The 17321-nt window shown below is 35.7% G+C and overlaps 1 protein-coding gene across 2 annotated transcripts in view; it reads left to right on the forward strand.

Moving 5' to 3' along the window:
• The window catches only part of MICAL-like (protein), a 26544-nt gene continuing 9223 nt past the window's right edge, over positions 1–17321 (forward strand). Inside the window, exons 1-11 of one of the 2 annotated variants that reach the window (XM_034984698.2) lie at positions 1–1189; positions 1458–1642; positions 1802–1863; positions 2001–2343; positions 2729–3462; positions 10093–10220; positions 10300–10380; positions 11174–11366; positions 13036–13177; positions 14896–15069; positions 17011–17125. In XM_034984698.2, coding sequence (XP_034840589.1) covers positions 1038–1189; positions 1458–1642; positions 1802–1863; positions 2001–2343; positions 2729–3462; positions 10093–10220; positions 10300–10380; positions 11174–11366; positions 13036–13177; positions 14896–15069; positions 17011–17125 — 2309 coding nt within the window. In that variant the 5' untranslated portion in view covers positions 1–1037. The remainder of the gene's footprint in view (positions 1190–1457; positions 1643–1801; positions 1864–2000; positions 2344–2728; positions 3463–10092; positions 10221–10299; positions 10381–11173; positions 11367–13035; positions 13178–14895; positions 15070–17010; positions 17126–17321) is intronic. The other variant, XM_069508580.1, reaches the window with a different exon arrangement.

Consider the following 17321-nt stretch of genomic DNA (forward strand, 5'->3'; position numbering starts at 1 on the left):
TTTCGTCCATGAGATAGGTTTCGTCTCTCAATTTGTTCGTTGGCGGGAGTACGTTGAGGACACCGAGGCGTTTCGACGATTGCCCTAATGTCCTATAAAAAATAGCGGATCGGAAACTAGAGCGAGAGGGACTGAGGGGGCCAGGCTAGTTGCATATCTGGACATATCTGTGAAGAGGACACTTGATGGAAACGTTAGTTCCGATTTTCTCCACGCGCCAAGATAGCCTTGTCGCACTGTAGAGTAATGCCATGGCAGCGTAGATCGAGTAAAAATGCTAGATTAAAGTACTGTGTAACCGCGTGTGAGATAGCAATAGCACGATGTAACGATGATTAACACGACAATTACCATTGTTTAGTAGTCAGTATTTGTATTAACCGATCAACAATATTTGTATTAAACGTTTTTTATGTGAAAACAAGTAAATAACAAATGAGCAGCTAAAGTTGTATTCCTTGAAAAAAATCGGTTACACGATAAGGGACAGAAATAGATTAACTGCGTCTCTGTTTATCACATTAGTAACTTTATCTGTGCTCTCTTTTTAGGTGAATGAGAAAGCAAACGTTCCTTCGTCTAGCTTTTTTACTCAGTCTATGCATGGATGTCTCCTTGTTAAAATTTTCTGTGGTTTATCGTGACAGTTGACTTTTTTAAAACTGGTTTTACAACTCTGGATGCTAGCTATTTTGAGTCTTGACAGTTGACAGCTGTGTTTGACACAAAGAGTATGGCTTGACAGCACTGACCATGAAAGCTTGACAGTGACACATCATTTAATTTCTAATGTATGTGATATGTATTTCTAAAAAACAAAATTCACAATTTATTACTAAAATATTTGAAAAAAGCTCTACGTAGTGTTATTTAAGAATCCCTAAAGAGTGTGTGTGAAATATACCGAAAATATTTTATAAACCATGTACTTACTACTAACAATATGGAATTTGCAATTCCTCGGCGATGCCTTCTAAACTTAAATCAAAATGAATGAAAATTTTAATAAATAGTGAACTCTAATTTGCCGTTACACGATGTCAGAAGTTAAAGGAACGAAAGCTTTGGAATTATGGTGTAAACGGTTGGTGAAAGATTGTCCTGATGTGAAAATAGATAATATGACAACATCATGGAGAAATGGGATGGCTTTTTGTGCTCTAGTTCACCATTTTAGACCAGATTTAATGTAAGTAACATAACAATGTAATTTGTCCAAAATCAACTATGAAACGCTAAGTGTTAACTAAGTAAATACTAAGTACCTATATGAATAAAACACTGCCTTAAATATTAATAATTAATATGTATATAGCAGCCTCCTTCAACAAACATTCTGTTTCTTGACGAAAATTTGAGTAATATCTTAGTGAATTACACTTAATATAGACCCAGGTTGAGTCTATTTTTACTGTGTAATTACTGAAACAATGCATATAAGCTCATTTATTTTTCAGAGATTTATCTAAATTGAAACCAGAGGATATATACGAGAATAATGAACTTGCATATAGTATTGCCGAAAAACACTTGGGCATTCCTGCGCTTTTGGACCCTGAGGATATGGTTGAAAATGAGATCCCTGATAGATTGTCAATTTTAACATATCTGTCACAGTTTTATCAACGTCTTGGGCATACTGGTTAGTTAATTATCTTAGTTATTAATACACACTAACAAAGTTACCGAAAATTCTACTCTGATGTAAAAAGTTTTGTCTAACTATCGAAGCTTTGTGTGGTTTCTTATTTTTCAATTATTAGACACTTTTATAATATGCTTAATTAATTGTTCCTTGCAGTGAACACAAAAGCATCTGAAAGTGAGCCTAAAGTATCATCATCAGCAACAAATCAAACCTCAGTTAGTATATCACAATTGTATTGCTTGCACACTATTTCAGATTGTATGTTATGAGCTTCACCTAGCACTGCTCTCTTTGTGATGTTATTCTCTATTCCTCATATTCTTAATTCTATACTTTATATTCACCCTTTTAGACTCCAATCAAATTTGGAAAAGTGGCTCTAGATAAATGTGCTGCATGTGGGTTGCCTGTGTACTTGGCACAGAGACTTATGGTGTCCCAGAAGCTATATCACAGGAGATGTTTCCGTTGTTCCAAATGCTTGGGACATTTGAACCCAAAGAATTATCATGTCATTGACACTTCTGAGTTTTCCTGTGATACATGCAAAAATGAAAAAAATACACCTAAATTGCTTAACAACAATGACCAAATAGGAATGCTGGCATTCAGTGGTGATGTGAATTCAAGTCAAGGTCTCCTAAATGAAAAACCAGTTAGCACAAAAATTTCACCAAGACCACAATCAATATTAGGTGAGAATTAAAAATAATTTTAATGTTTTGTCACTTTTTATATTGCATGTGTCCTTAATCTTATAACTATCTATCATTTTTCTTCTAATTGTTATGTCATATGTGTGATAATTGTAATTTGTGTAACATCTAACTTATTATTGGAGACTTAACTACACTAAAACATTTTATCTATAATATAAAATAGCATTAACATTAATGAGAAAAGATTTCTTTGGAATGTAAAGAATATTAGTAGGTGCTTAAAGTTACAACTATCTTATTGCAATGGATTATAAAAATCTGTCTTGTATTAGGTACTTATTTTTCATAGGTTTTGGATATGAGTAGACTGTTAGCAAAATCTTTGTTTTACTAATATGTATACCTACTTACATTTTTGCAGAAAAAATAAATATGTTTGAAAAGAACATAGAAAAAGAAACCAGTATTCAGGATAAAATAGGAAGTATTAGTTTAAAAGATAATTATAATGATAAGTGTAATGATAGAGAAGTATATAAATCAATTGATGTTATTAAACCAGTAATGATTAACAGTCAGCATGTTGAAATAAGAAATAAACGAGTTGATTTACCACCAATAGAAGATGATAATTTACAACAAGAGAATGACAATATTTATAAAGATATACCAGAAAAAACTTATAGAAGTAACAAAGATAAATTCATTTTTTTACAAACTCAGCTATCTAATGATGCATTAGATGCTAATGTCACTTTCAGCAGCGAAAAAGAAAGTAACTCTGTACATATCAAAGATGACTGTTACAAAGATGTTGTAACTAATGATGTACTAACTAGTTCTGAACAAAATGGCATATCAGATCATTTTAAAAGTGAAAGTAATATAACTGATGATATCAGATTAGCTCAAAATACTTGTATTGCAACAAATATAGACACCCCTTTACCATCAAGAGAATTACATACAAATGAAGAACAAGAGATTAGTATAAGTGTTCCACCACGGAGGAAAAAGCAAAATTTAACTGATAAGAAAATAGACAGTACTTCAGATGTAAGGAATTCTTTATCTAAAGAATCAATTCTGCACCCTATGCAGCCTGACAAAAAATATCCTGATCACTTAAATCCATTTTCCGATGATGAGGATGAGGTATGTAACATAGCTACAGTATGTGGCAGAAAATAATAATAAAAAAAAAAAAAAAGTTGGGGGTTAAAAATACACAAAAAACATAACCTATATTTATAAAACCTATATTTAAATAAAAAATTCGTTGCCTATACAGATTTCAACTCAATACTCATATTATGTGTTACCAAAATTTGCATAATTTTTTAGTATATCCCCATAAAGGCTTAACGTTAACCGTCACCCCTCCCGCATCGCGCAGCTAGTTCCGGAACTGTTGCAGTTAGATGGTATGCTTCTAGAATGAGAGACATAAATAAATAAATAAATAAAATCATTTTATTTCAGGTTTGGGACCCATATAAAAACATGTTAAAATTAAAAATTAAAATGCGTATAAAAATATTTAGTTAAAATCATTTGAAAAAAATGAATAGTCATTTTGCGTTCGGGATCTGGTGTACCCTTAGCCAGTGTTTATAGAACACATTGTCAGGGGATACCTGAGCGACGACTTTGATCATTTTATTATTAGAATTACGGACGGTTTCCCAGAAACCCGCAATTCTATTTCGTATAACGGCGTAGTAGTCCGGGACTCCAGCGTCGGCAAACATGCCCGACGCGCTACAATACCTCGGCATTTTTAATAAAATGCGAAGGGCATCATTATATTGTACCCTGAGGATGTTAAAGGATCTTTTGGTGTAGTTGATCCATAATTCTCGACTCTAGTATCATAAGGTCGGATGTGTACTTCCGACCAAACTCACTTTTTTACATAAAGGTAATGAGCATTTCGGGCTCTTTCTGCCAAGCTGACACCAGTATTTCTATCTCTTTTCGTTGCAAAGATAAATACATGCATAATGTCGTATCTGAACACATTCTAAAAATTTGGAGAACCATAATTATATTTTTTGACTTGCGTATGTATGCACCAAAGCAATGGAGAAAAATGATAGATGTATTTTGAGTTCGACCATTATGCTACGAAATAAGTTTATTTGTAATACTAGCTGGTACTGCAGGTACGCACTTCTGCTTCTAAAATATGTAATAATTTTGTTAGGTAAAATCACAACAGATGTTATGCTTCGAATTTTTTGTATTAATATTTGGACTGTGAATCATTTAAGACTTTTTGCCATGTAATATAAATAATTTTGCAATAAAATTCATGGAAGTAAGTTGAAATAAAGCTTTTTGTTTGTGACTACATTAAAGTTGATGTGATTAATAGGTAAGAGATCCATCCTATTTCACCAAAATTTTGAACTAAACTGCGGGAAAAAAGTAAAGAGCCAGAATAAAGCTGAAGACATTTTGAAAATGTAGACTAGAAAATCTTTTAGGACCACGAAAATCACACCATGGAAATCTAAACATATATTATAATAATACCCCACTAAGCAAAAAACCGTGCATTTATGGTGTTTTTTATGATTCATAGTTCAAATCATCAGTTCAAAAATTTATTGCCCTAGTTTTTAAGGTAGCCTTAAAAAATTAGAGTACCTAATCAATTTTTTTCTTCTTTACCCGTCTTATAATCGACCGAATTTGATATTAATCGAGAGCAGAAATTATAAGGCACCTACAATATGTGATGATAGTGATTCTAACGAAACATACCTAATTATAGGAAGCTTTAGATTATGTTAATTTAAATATAAATGTAGTATAAATTAATTTATTAATTAAACAACTAATAAAAGTGAAAGTAAAAAAATAAAAAACTTAACTAAAACACGAAAGAAACAGTTTAAAAAAGTATCTGTTAAAAAGAACAGTCGAAACCGAAGCAATGGAGTTTTCAAGAAAGCAGAAAGTATTTTTTTTATTACAAAAGTGGCAATGCCGGATTTGACTAACAGTAAATCCTTATACCTGCGTAGTTTCTGCACCTTAAAAACGATTCATGATGCTACCAGCAGTGTTGCTACTTTAATGTGGTCTGAAAACATCAGCTGCAGCGGAAGGAATAAAACAGTATCTTGTCTTATTTCATTAATCTACTAGAGAAGAAACAAAGTATTCTCGAAATTGTTGAAGAATTGACTTTGTGGTCTGATAATTGTTCAGACCACAAAATCGGAGCATGATAATCGTTATGGCTTACTTATGATTATTATAAGGATTACCACACTAAAAGGTGATAAATCACAAGCTTTATGCTAAAATGCAACATGTACCTACGTGGAGTAAGATGTAATCCATGCACAAATAGAAAAAAGGGAACAGCTGAAAACAATGCAGATTACTAAACTAAGAGATTGGTCACAGTTTACAAGAACATGCGAAGGAACAAAACTTTTTGATAAGTTTGATTTGGCACTACAACATATTTTTAAAGACCACATCCCTTTACAAAGGTGATATATCAGGACCGTTTGTTATATCAAAAAAAAATAAGAACGGCGGGGATTTTCAGATTTCGGAATATATTACCTGGCTGCAACTAACGCAATAATGTTGGGTGTTATTATTTTATAAAAACTACTTTAAAGAAGACTTTTTTGTATTTCATTAGTATGTTATAGGTACATATAAACTTAAAATTCTTCCCCGCTTTCGCCCAATATACGACATAATGAGAAACCATTATCCACTGTAAAATACAACCAACTTTTGCAGTAGGTACCTGCTGACCTCCATTCTTACTTTACGTACCTAATCATTATAAGGAAAATTAGGCTATGTTGGCATGTTTTAGATTTCTATATTGATGTAACCGTCATGTATGCAATTCCACAAAAAATGTTTGGCCCACTGTAGGTTTCTAATTACTTTGTAAATTTTTTTTCCAATTTTTGGCCGTTGTTTTTAATTAATGGGCTTTTTTTGTGAATTTGTAAATGTTATTTTCATTCATTTAGAAGTCACAAGGTTTACACGGATGCAATGGTCAGACTATCGGGCGAATGCAATTATTATGTTTCAGATCTAACTAATCAGTTTCAGAAAAATCAGATAGGTACATTATTGCTATCTCACAAAACTCCTAAATGATTTTTGTGAGATAACTACTGTGATCTTTTGTCCGAATATTGCTTATGTATAATCAGTTAAGACGTATTATGAAATATTAAGTAATAGATCCGACTTTTATTTCAAATTTGTAATAGTAAAAATTGCAGCCATAAAGTCGGTTTACAACTTATGCACACAATTTTTTAGCACAGTTACGAATATTACCAGCATAAAGTCGCATATCGTCCATTTTGAAGAAATTGTGAGTTTATATTTTATTTATTAATGATAAAGTATTTCTAGTAATGGTTAATGATAGGTACAGTTAAGTGTTAAATATTACAAAAACAACTGAAATTGTATCTCTAGTAGTTTAGAAATTATGACCCGATTTCCCTAGCATTTTTGTTTTGGCTCTCCTGAAAAGTAGCAAAAATCCATATCCGACCTTATGATACTAGAGTCGAGAATTGTGAAGTATAAAAACTCATACAATAAGCTTTAAACAACGTAACTTTAACATCCTCAGAGCACCGAGCAAATCGGCGAGCGAGCATGTTGCACCGTATTGCCAGTGACCTTCGCTCTCGTTCTATGTCAAAGTCGTCACTCAGGGACCCCGTCAACATATGTCCGAGATACCTGAACTGTTGCACAACCTGAACTGGTGTCCCATCTAATAAAACTGGTGGTATCCTCTCCGGACCTTTACCAGCTCTAAAAACCAACATTTCTGATTTGCGTAGGGTCAGATGTCCAACAATGAAACAGTGGTACACAATAAAACACTGTGAAATCTCTAAAATGCGGCGTTGCCAGATTGTGCAATATATTGCGTTAGGGCACTCTCGTGGACCCCCCGCCCTACCCCAGTTTGCATCGGTGTCGCGTGGGAGCAGACGTATTTGCAGAGTATTTTTAATATTTGCGACAAAAAGTAAGTATTTTCTGCATTCTTTGTAGATTTTTCATTAAATAGTGATTGGAAATTTCATATTTTTCATGATTACCTAACAATAAAGATATTTCATAGATTGACGTGCAATAGATCATATGTTAAAGTGTTACAATTTAGTGAGAAAAAAATTGAGTTTAGTAAAAAAAACCTTGGTAGTCCACAGTGAAACAGTTGCACAATGGACACAATGAAACACTGTTTCAATGTGTACTATCTCGTTTCATTGTGTACCATAACACGTTATAACAATAGGTACAAACATCTTTATTGTAGGTTTATTTCTGTAGGTATGTAAATTTGGTTACAATAAAGAATATTTTACTTTTATTTTACTTAGGTAACATTAATCGATCTTTATTTATTTTTCGTTTAAGATGGCGCGTACTAAAGCCCAAGAAGGTGATAACGTGCTCGTTTTACTGGACGCCAAAAAACTGAAGGTCTACTATGTTAATGATAGACTGATAATGTAGACTGATTAAAGTGAAATTAAGAATAAAACCTTTTGGATTGAACTCAATCGTTTTTTGTCATTTACCCACATTAATCCAAAATGACACAAAATAAGATGAGGCAGACACTATGAATAATTATGTTTCATTGTTGAATTAGTGGTGTTTCATTGCGTACACTACTGTGGACACAATGAAACATTTCCCATTTTTTATTTTTTTATTTATTGCTGATTGATTGCACATTAATTAAAAAAAACTATAAATGGCATCTGATAACCAATAAAATTGCCTATACATCTGTAAAAAATTGGACTTCTATCTGTAAAAGCAAAAGGTGTATGAGTCTTTGAATTTTTAGTGTTCCATTGTTGGACACATGACCCTACATTGTATTTTAATCCATGTCTCAAGGCGTAACTTTCGCAAATCGATACCAATTTACGGAGACCATTTATTGAGGGGCTAAGTAGCACCATGTCATCGGCGTAGCTTAAGTTGTTAAAACAAACTCCGTCAATATGACAACCGATGCCAGTACCACTTAGCTCCCCAATCAGCCCCCTAATTGTGTAAGAATAACCATTTCATGGCTATCGCAATCGTCAAGAAATTCTGCCCTTTGATTGGTTGATTCGCTGTTTACATTTTTTCGGAGCCAATCAAAGGGCAGAATTCTTGACGATTGCGATAGCCATGAAATGGTTATTCTTACACAATTGGGGGGCAGGTCATCAACGTAAAGATTGAACAGGTCCGGAGAGGTTAGCCCCCCCTGACGTACACCGCACTCTAGTCTAAACTCACTAGAAGCTGTGTCGCCCCAACGCACAATGTTCGTTTGATTCTCGTACCAATATCTCATCAGCTCGACAATACCACTATGGACGTTTGAGTCGCGCATTTTTCTCCATAATATATTATAATTAACAAGATCAAATGCGCGACTCAGATCCAGGAAACACGCATAGACCGATGTTTCACGACTTTTATAGTAATTTACGGCATGCTTCAGAGACAGAATTGCCGAGTCTGTAGAGAGACCGGGGCGAAAACCAAACTGAGCATCACTAATGTGTACATTCTTCATCAGTTCAGGCTGCAACAACCGCTCAAGTACCTTACCAGCAATTGTCCCTAGTGAAATGGGCCTATAGTTAGCTATACTGGACATGTCACCCGTCTTGTTTTTTGGCACAGGAACCACTACCGTCTTTAGCATATCTGCAGGAAGATAGCCATGTTTAATGCACATATTAAATAGCGTTGAGAAGGCCTCATACAATTTGTTGCCAGCGTAGAGCATGTGCTCAACACTCAGACCATCATGACCTGGTGACTTACCACGTTTCATATCTTTAATCGTTCGGAATATAGCCGTTGGACTAAAGTGTACTCTTTCAGGCGATGTTGACAATGGCTGGGAGTCAAGCACATGCGCTACGTCTAATGGTTTCACTGAGAAATGTTTTGCAAACATATTGGCTATCTCCCTGCTATCCTGTACGTTACTGACACTTATTGGTCTACTTTCCTTTTTATTTAATGATTTAGTAGCTTTCCAAAACTGTGTAAAATTTTTGTCAGCTCTATGCGTCATAGTACTACAACAAGACATAATGCATGCCTTGCCACTTCGCACATCGCGAAGCTAGTTCCGGAACTGTTTCAGTTAGATAGACTATGCTTCTAGAATGAGAGACATAGTACTTACTACAATGAGTCATAATGCATGCCTTGCCGCTTCGCACATCGCGAACCTAGTTCAGGAACTGTTTCAGTTAGGTAGACGGTATGCTTCTAGAATGAGAGTACTATAATAAGTCATAATGCATGCCTTGCCACTTCGCACATCGCGAAGCTAGTTCAGGAACTGTTTCAGTTAGGTAGACGGTATGCTTCTAGAATGAGAGTACTATAATAAGTCATAATGCATGCCTTGCCACTTCGCACATCGCGAAGCTAGTTCAGGAACTGTTTCAGTTAGGTAGACGGTATGCTTCTTGAATGAGAGACATAGTACTACAATAAGTCATAATGCATGCCTTGCCACTTCGCACATCGCGAAGCTAGTTCCGGAACTGTTTCAGTTAGGTAGACGGTATGCTTCTTGAATGAGAGACATAGTACTACAATAAGTCATAATGCATGCCTTGCCACTTCGCACATCGCGAAGCTAGTTCCGGAACTGTTTCAGTTAGGTAGACTAGGATAAGAGACATAGTACTACAACAAGCCATAATGCATGCTTTTCCACTTTTTATATAGCATGATGAAACTGAAATGCCAAGAAGAGTAAGCACTAATCCATTTGGGAGCAGTGAAGAGGAGGATGATGACGTCCCACCCATTCATCCACCACCTAAAGTACCTGATGTTAGATCATCAACTCCAATGTATGTTCTGGCCTATTTATTTTTGTTTGCAATCCATTAAGTATTAAGTTTGTAACTAAAACTATTGTTTTATTTTTAGGAAAAAACTTATCAAAGCATATAATCCATTTTGGTCGGATGGTGAGGAACCATCTTCAGATGAAGAAGCTAGTGATAAGAGGTAACTTTAAATCAATATAATACATGCTAGAAGCTAGAAGGTTATTTTTAAAGTTTTCTTCTACAACTTTTACTGGCGCAGGTGCATCGTAGGACTTCACTGTTAATGCATGCTCAAAAATGTATCTAGCATTCTATGTAGATCTCCACATTTAGCATGTCGATGACGAGATCCTGAGTTTGATTCCGGGGTTGAACCAAAAATAGTTAGGTATTGGGGTTTTCTGTTTAGATATTTTCAGTACCTACTAGCCCAGACTGGCGGTGTTTCACCCCTGTGCCTCGGAAAGTACGTAAAGCTGTGCATTTCATCTCTCTCCGGTTGTGTCTGATTTCTGTCCCATCGTGTTATGAGAATGAGAAAACAGAGTAGGTACCTGTGTGATGTGTCTGTACATGAGTAACAGAGAGTAACCTGTGTTTGCACGCACAGTTTTGCATTATATCTCCCGCGCAGATGCTAATCTCTGCTGAGATTGACAGACGTGGCCGGAATCCGGTATTTGACAACTACTCAAATCAGTATCTTTTTATCTAACGTCAAAACACGCGCTTAATATGCGATCTATGAAATACTAGCATGTGACTTCACAGTTGATTTTACGTGCTTTTTAGTTTAATCGATAATTAATTTAGAATGGTTATCACACATACAACTAACAAAGGACGCGAATTTTACGTATTTTGGAAGACCCTCTATTTAATAATCACTGAGAAATAACTTATCTTTGACATAGGCATATAGCGTATTCGGTCGCGAGGACATTAGATCTGCAGGTACATAGTTATTTCAGTTCGAATATGCACAAATCGTCGATAACGACAAGCACACCCAACCTGCCGGCGAGTACGCCGCGTCGCCGCAAGCCCAAGGCGCCTCCTCCGCCGGCCGTCATCGCCGAGCACTTGAACGTGCCTTCCACCTCCATGGACGACGTGGCCAGCATATCCTCTTTTAGCTCACAAACCACCATACATTCTGATCAGGTAAACTATACTGTACTCAATTATATTTTAGGACCTTGACTTAAGTACACATGTCAGGGGGGCTCTTAAGGGGAAAAAAACCGGTCAAGTGCGAGTCGGACTAGCACACCGAGGGTTCCGTACCTTCGAAGGATACGTGTAATTATTTTGTAGCTGAAATTATCTGTAACTGCAAATATCACTCTTATCGCTTTTAATGTGATATAACTACTTTATGGTTTTCGGTTTTTTGATTTTGACGGATACACCCTGTAGGTAGTAACTACATGTTGATTTTTCTGACAGCATCTCTTCTCGTACTCTTTGCTAACTACCCTAATCTCTACAGATATATATTTTTTTTCAAAACATACAACATTTTCAAAAGTAAAATGAATTCAAGGACTTAAATCGAAAAACATAACAAATTCGTTTTCTTAAATGTCCTGCTGCTCATAAAGTTTTATATATATATAATACTGTATGGAAATAATTTGCCCCTAAAGCCTAGGTAAATAGAACCAGTGTGAACTATGAGTCAACGTTTAGGTATGTAATGTAAGTTTGTAAGCAAATTACGTATTTACGCAGTTTTTATCCTCTCCATGAACGCTATGATGATAACATCTCAAGATTATCGAAGTTTGTGTATATTTTTCTTCCTAAATGTTATTTTGTATCGGAAGTTTTATGGAACAAAAGTGAAAGTTATCCATTATTGACTCATTGTCATTGTTATGTTGACGCATAGGTATGCTATAGCGGCAAAATAGAAAGTATGTATTACTATTTACGAACTCTTGTAAAAACAATTATGTTAGATTGATATCAAGTCATGGTATATGACTTGATAAAATATTGCACTTCCTAATTAATATAAACTCAGAAACCCTTTCCTTTTGGAAGCCGCAGTTTGTATCTACCTAGTAATGTTAGGTATACACCTATTCTCGATAGACCACGTACAATACAGTAGGTACTTATAAATTCACACACATAGGTCGAAAGAATGAGAATGAAAGCAGCCAAGTGCGAGACTTGCCCATAAAGGGTTCCGTGGCTAGAAAAGAAACATATAAATAATATAATGTAATTATTTAGTTTAATTAATCTACCGCCCCAAAAAATCTTGTTTGTCAAGATTTATAGCTGATTTCTAAACTTATTTTAGTTTTTCTAAAAAGTTAAAACCTCTGTCAATTCTAATTAGTTTATATTCTTCGCTTTGCAAACTTTAAAAATAATGAGGGGAACATTACTTTATGAGCTAAAAACTGAGGGGAACTAACTTCATGTGCTGATGAAGAGTCCAAAGCCCCTTTTGCAATTGCAATCATAATAATATTTTCGAATTATTTCAATTGCAAATTGCAAAGTCAAGTCGGGCAAGTCTTATTTAAAACTTGTGCTTTCGAGTCGATAGTACCTATAGTCCAGTTGAGTATAAGTAGGTAATGGCGGACGGCCGGACTGACAGTCGCACGGATTCTTTTTTATCATTTTGCACGGAACCCTAATAATGTGCATTTCTGTAATCTAGGCAAATATATTTCGAAGGAAAATATCGTTTTAAGACCTAGTTTTAAATACCGTCTAAATATTTTTGCCTAGATAGGCCTAGATGAACATTGAACGTGATATGTGCACCCACCACTGTCAAATTGAATGTCCCTCAATTTATAATCCGTAGAAGTCCATCGGGAAATCAACCCCTAAGTTAAAGAAGCGGCGGCCGGCACCTACTCCTCCAGACAGTCTGTCTATGCTGTCAGGATATGGAGAGTCTTTGGAGAAAAGCATTGACTTATCGGATGCCCGCAACACACCGGATGGTATGTTTTTACTATCGGCCGAAATTAATAATAAATTCATCTGTAAATCTGTCGAAGTTATTAGTAACTTTGTTATTTGTCAATAAAGACCTTACATTTTTTAATTTTGACAGTAAAATTCATTACCTTTCCTCATTTATTTTGGACCGAATGTATTGTTGAAATATTTTTTGATCAATCATTTAAGTCCAGCGTGAAGGGTTATCCAACCCATATCTTATCGTAAATCTGGCTTGAGATTCCTACATATTATATTATAAATAATAGTAGGTAAATCTACTAGTCGATTCGTGTCCCATGTTATCGTATTTATTTAGGATAAAAAAAAATCAAAAAAAATAAAAACCGACTTCAAAACCACCAACACTAAAAAGTAAAAAATGATTTAATTTATTACCCAATATATTATGTATACAAGGGTTATTGTAGTTCTATAGTAATATTTTTTGGAGTCGGTGCCAATGTGGAGTCGCAAACATTATGAAGAGTAGATAGACGGTTCGTGCGGCTAATTGGCACCGGCTAATTGAAGTCAGTTTTTATTTTATTTTTTTAAATTTTATTTCACAATTTTTAGTGGCTCCATCGTACTAAAATATGATATGCCTGGTTAAAAACCTACTGTTTCAAAGAATCATTATAAATCGGTTCATATTTGGCGAAGAAATCGCGTAACAAACATACAAAAAAAGATATACATTCGAATTGAGAAACTCCTCCTTTTTTCAAGTCGGTTAAAAATATGCTATGCCTGGTTAAAACCCTACTGTTTACAAAGCTATTACACTAATCGCGAGCAATTTACTCTTATTAATTGAGGAGCTCCGTTCTCCATCTCCGAAGATATTCATCAGATCTTTACCAAATTTAAATGGGACCACCTCGGAAGTATGTCCTACAAAACAAAAAAAGAATCATCAAAATCGGTTCATAATTGACGGAGTAATCGCGTAACAAACATACTAAAAAAAAAAAAAAAAACATACAGTCGAATTGATAACCTCCTCCTTTTTTTGAAGTCAGTTAAAAAGGCCCTCTTTGGCGTGAGAGTATTTCTACCGTGCGGTTGCACGCGATTGGTTCACTATTGGCGGTGGTCTTTGGATGGCCCTTGCTTCAAGCACTGAGTGTAGCTTTCCCTGCTAAACCGGTTTTTGGTCAAGATTTTTGACGGTCATTGGGGCCGATTCTCTAGTACACAATCTCTAAACTAAACTAAACTAACAGGTCTAAATTTAGTGCCATCCTTTTCCCCAAGCAACATCATGAAAGGGATAGCATTAGATTTAGACATGCCATTTTAGTTTAGTTTAGAGATTGTGTACAATGGAATTAGCCACATTGTGCATCCAATTTGAAAAGTACAAAATGTTTTTAACTCTCTTATACATTTTGTAATGATTTTCAAACCTTCCAGAGCACGTGGTAATATTGAATCCCTAAATTAAAACGGCCTTAACTCAAAAACACTTTTTTCAGAAACTAAGATAAACAGTTTTTTATAATCTATATTTAGAAGATATAAAAGGAATTACCTAATTTGTACTTTGAAATTTGAATTTTACATAAAGTTACTTGAGTTTTCAATTACCTACAGATAAACGATTCAGGGACCATGATCTGAGGTTATATTAAAAGCCAAGGTATTTGAGTTGAAACAGGGTTGATCTAGGGGTGCGAATTATGCGGCCACCCTAAAAGTGTATTGTACGCCGCAGCGCGGCGCATGAAAGGCCCGGCGCCGGGGCTGCCGCTGCCAGAGAGGCGCGCCGTGAAGCTGCAGCTGTTGCCCGAAGAGCTGCAGGTGCAGCTCGAGCTGCTGGAGACGCAGCAGCTGGGCCTGGAGCGCCAAGGTGTGCTCCTCGAGCAGATGATCCGCGACAAGTGTGAGGGTAATTCCACCACTGCACTTTATACGCTATTACACGCTTGTTTGTTTACTTTCATTAGGTCACGCTCACTTCAGATGCGTTTCCGTACGAAAGTCGGTCGTGCAAACGTGTAAGAAAAGGCACGAACTATGTAGCTGCTCCTTCAAGTAATATTGGGGCGCTCACACTGGATGCTAGTTAGTCGTACGTATACAGTATACACGCGGATAGTTCCGATATTCAACTTGTTGAGATATTATTTTATTGCCGTCATGCGTTTGAAATTTAAGTAAATATCGAAAAATTTCTCGGTTTTTTAACACAAATATTTGTGGCATCAAAGTGATTCAATGTAGGTTCAACCTATCATTTGTGCGACCATCAACGCAGATCGCAGTCTCCGAATCGAAAAAAATTTAACTAGAAGATATAGATTATTCATATACGACAGCACAGCACCGGTACATCCGGAAGACTACCTTTATGAAGCAAAAAATGTAACCAGTGTGAGTATTCAATTCATACGGCCAGTTTAATTTCGTACGATAACGTGTAATACAAATTCGTATCTAAAGTGAGGGTGTTCTGTTTCTGCTTTGATACATTTATCTGTTTGTGGAATGGACGGCCGAGATATATCGTATTTCGTATCATGCATATCTATTAACATGCTTAAGATAAAATTGGCTTCTTATATTTTATTTTAAACTAGCTAATGCACGCGACTTCGTTCGCGTGGATTCAGGTTTTCAAAAATCCCGTGGGAACTCTTTGATTTTCCGGGATAAAAAGTAGCATATGTCACTCTCCAGGTCATTAATTATATCCGTGCAAAAAATCACGCCAATCCGTTGCTCCGTTGCGACGTGATTGAAGGACGAACCAACAAACAAACACACTTTCGCATTTATAATAATATGGGTAGTGATGCCTACGAATGTAGATTACCATCATCCATCACAATCCCATGTACATACGGACACTTGCAAGGGAAAATAGCGTAACTCGTTGTACCGTACAGGACAGCGTATCAAACTTTTAAAAATTATTTAGCATTGTAAAACTTAATGCAACACAACCTTGCAAACTTGAATTCATGAGTAGATTCTAATTTCTTGTATGCGTATTTTAGCAAAATTGACGATTTTAATGTTTTTTGGTGACTTATGATGAAATTATATCTACTACAAAGATTTGGCCGCCTCTTCTCAGTAGAAGCTGCTTTCCGAACCGGTGGTAGAGTCGTGACATATCATAAGTGATCAACCCATCGCCGGCTCACTACAGAGTGCAGGTCTCCTCTCAGAGTGAGAAGGATTTTAGTCATAGTCTATCACGCTGGACATGTGCAGATCGGTAGACTTCACACACCTTTAAGAACATTATGGAGAATTATCAGGCATGCAGGTTTCCTCACGATGTTTTCCTTCGCTGTTAAAGCAAGTGATATTTAATTACTTAAAACGGACATAGCTCCGAAAAGTTAGAGGTGTGTGCGTTATCATTTATCAAAATCGGTTTCGTTGAGTGTTTACGAGCAGACATAGGAACCCTCTTTTAGGCTTCGCCGCAGTTGAGTATGATAGACAGGAAAACAAATTGTTATTTACAAATTCGTGTGATTTAGTCTTCCTGTATCTAAATATATAAAAGGTAAAGGTGACTGACTGACTGACTGATTGATCTATCAACGCACAGCTCAAACTGGACGGATCGGGCTGAAATTTGGCATGCAAATATCTATTATGACGTAACATCCGCTAAGAAAGGATTTTTGAAAATTCAACCCCTAAGCACAGAATATAGCCCTAAGGGAGTGAAATAGGAGTTTGAAATTTGTGTAGTCCACGCGGACTAAGTCGCGAGCATAAGCTAGTATAAAATAAAATCCTCTTAGAAGAACTTTAAGTATTTGTATAAGTAGCTAGTAATAAAATCAGCAATCAAATGTGACTGGTACAGGCGACGACGGCCCCACGGCGCCTCAAGAGGAAATAGAAGACCTGGTAATACAGCTATGTGAACTAGTCAACGAGAAAAATGACCTGTTTAGGAAGCAGACTGAGCTTATGTACATGTGAGTACCTAATGCATTAACCATTCAGTTACATACTTTACCTTTTATGTATTCACTACAACATAGGTACATCTGTTTACTCATTTAATGTAGGATTACCATAATATTCAAGATGGTAATAGGATTAATGAATATATTTTATTTTTTTTTCATTTTTCAGTCAACTTTGCAAAATCATTGTTACGAACGAAATATG

This window comes from Maniola hyperantus, chromosome 3 (assembly GCF_902806685.2).
Source record: "Maniola hyperantus chromosome 3, iAphHyp1.2, whole genome shotgun sequence".
In the NCBI taxonomy this organism is placed as follows: domain Eukaryota; kingdom Metazoa; phylum Arthropoda; class Insecta; order Lepidoptera; family Nymphalidae; genus Maniola; species Maniola hyperantus.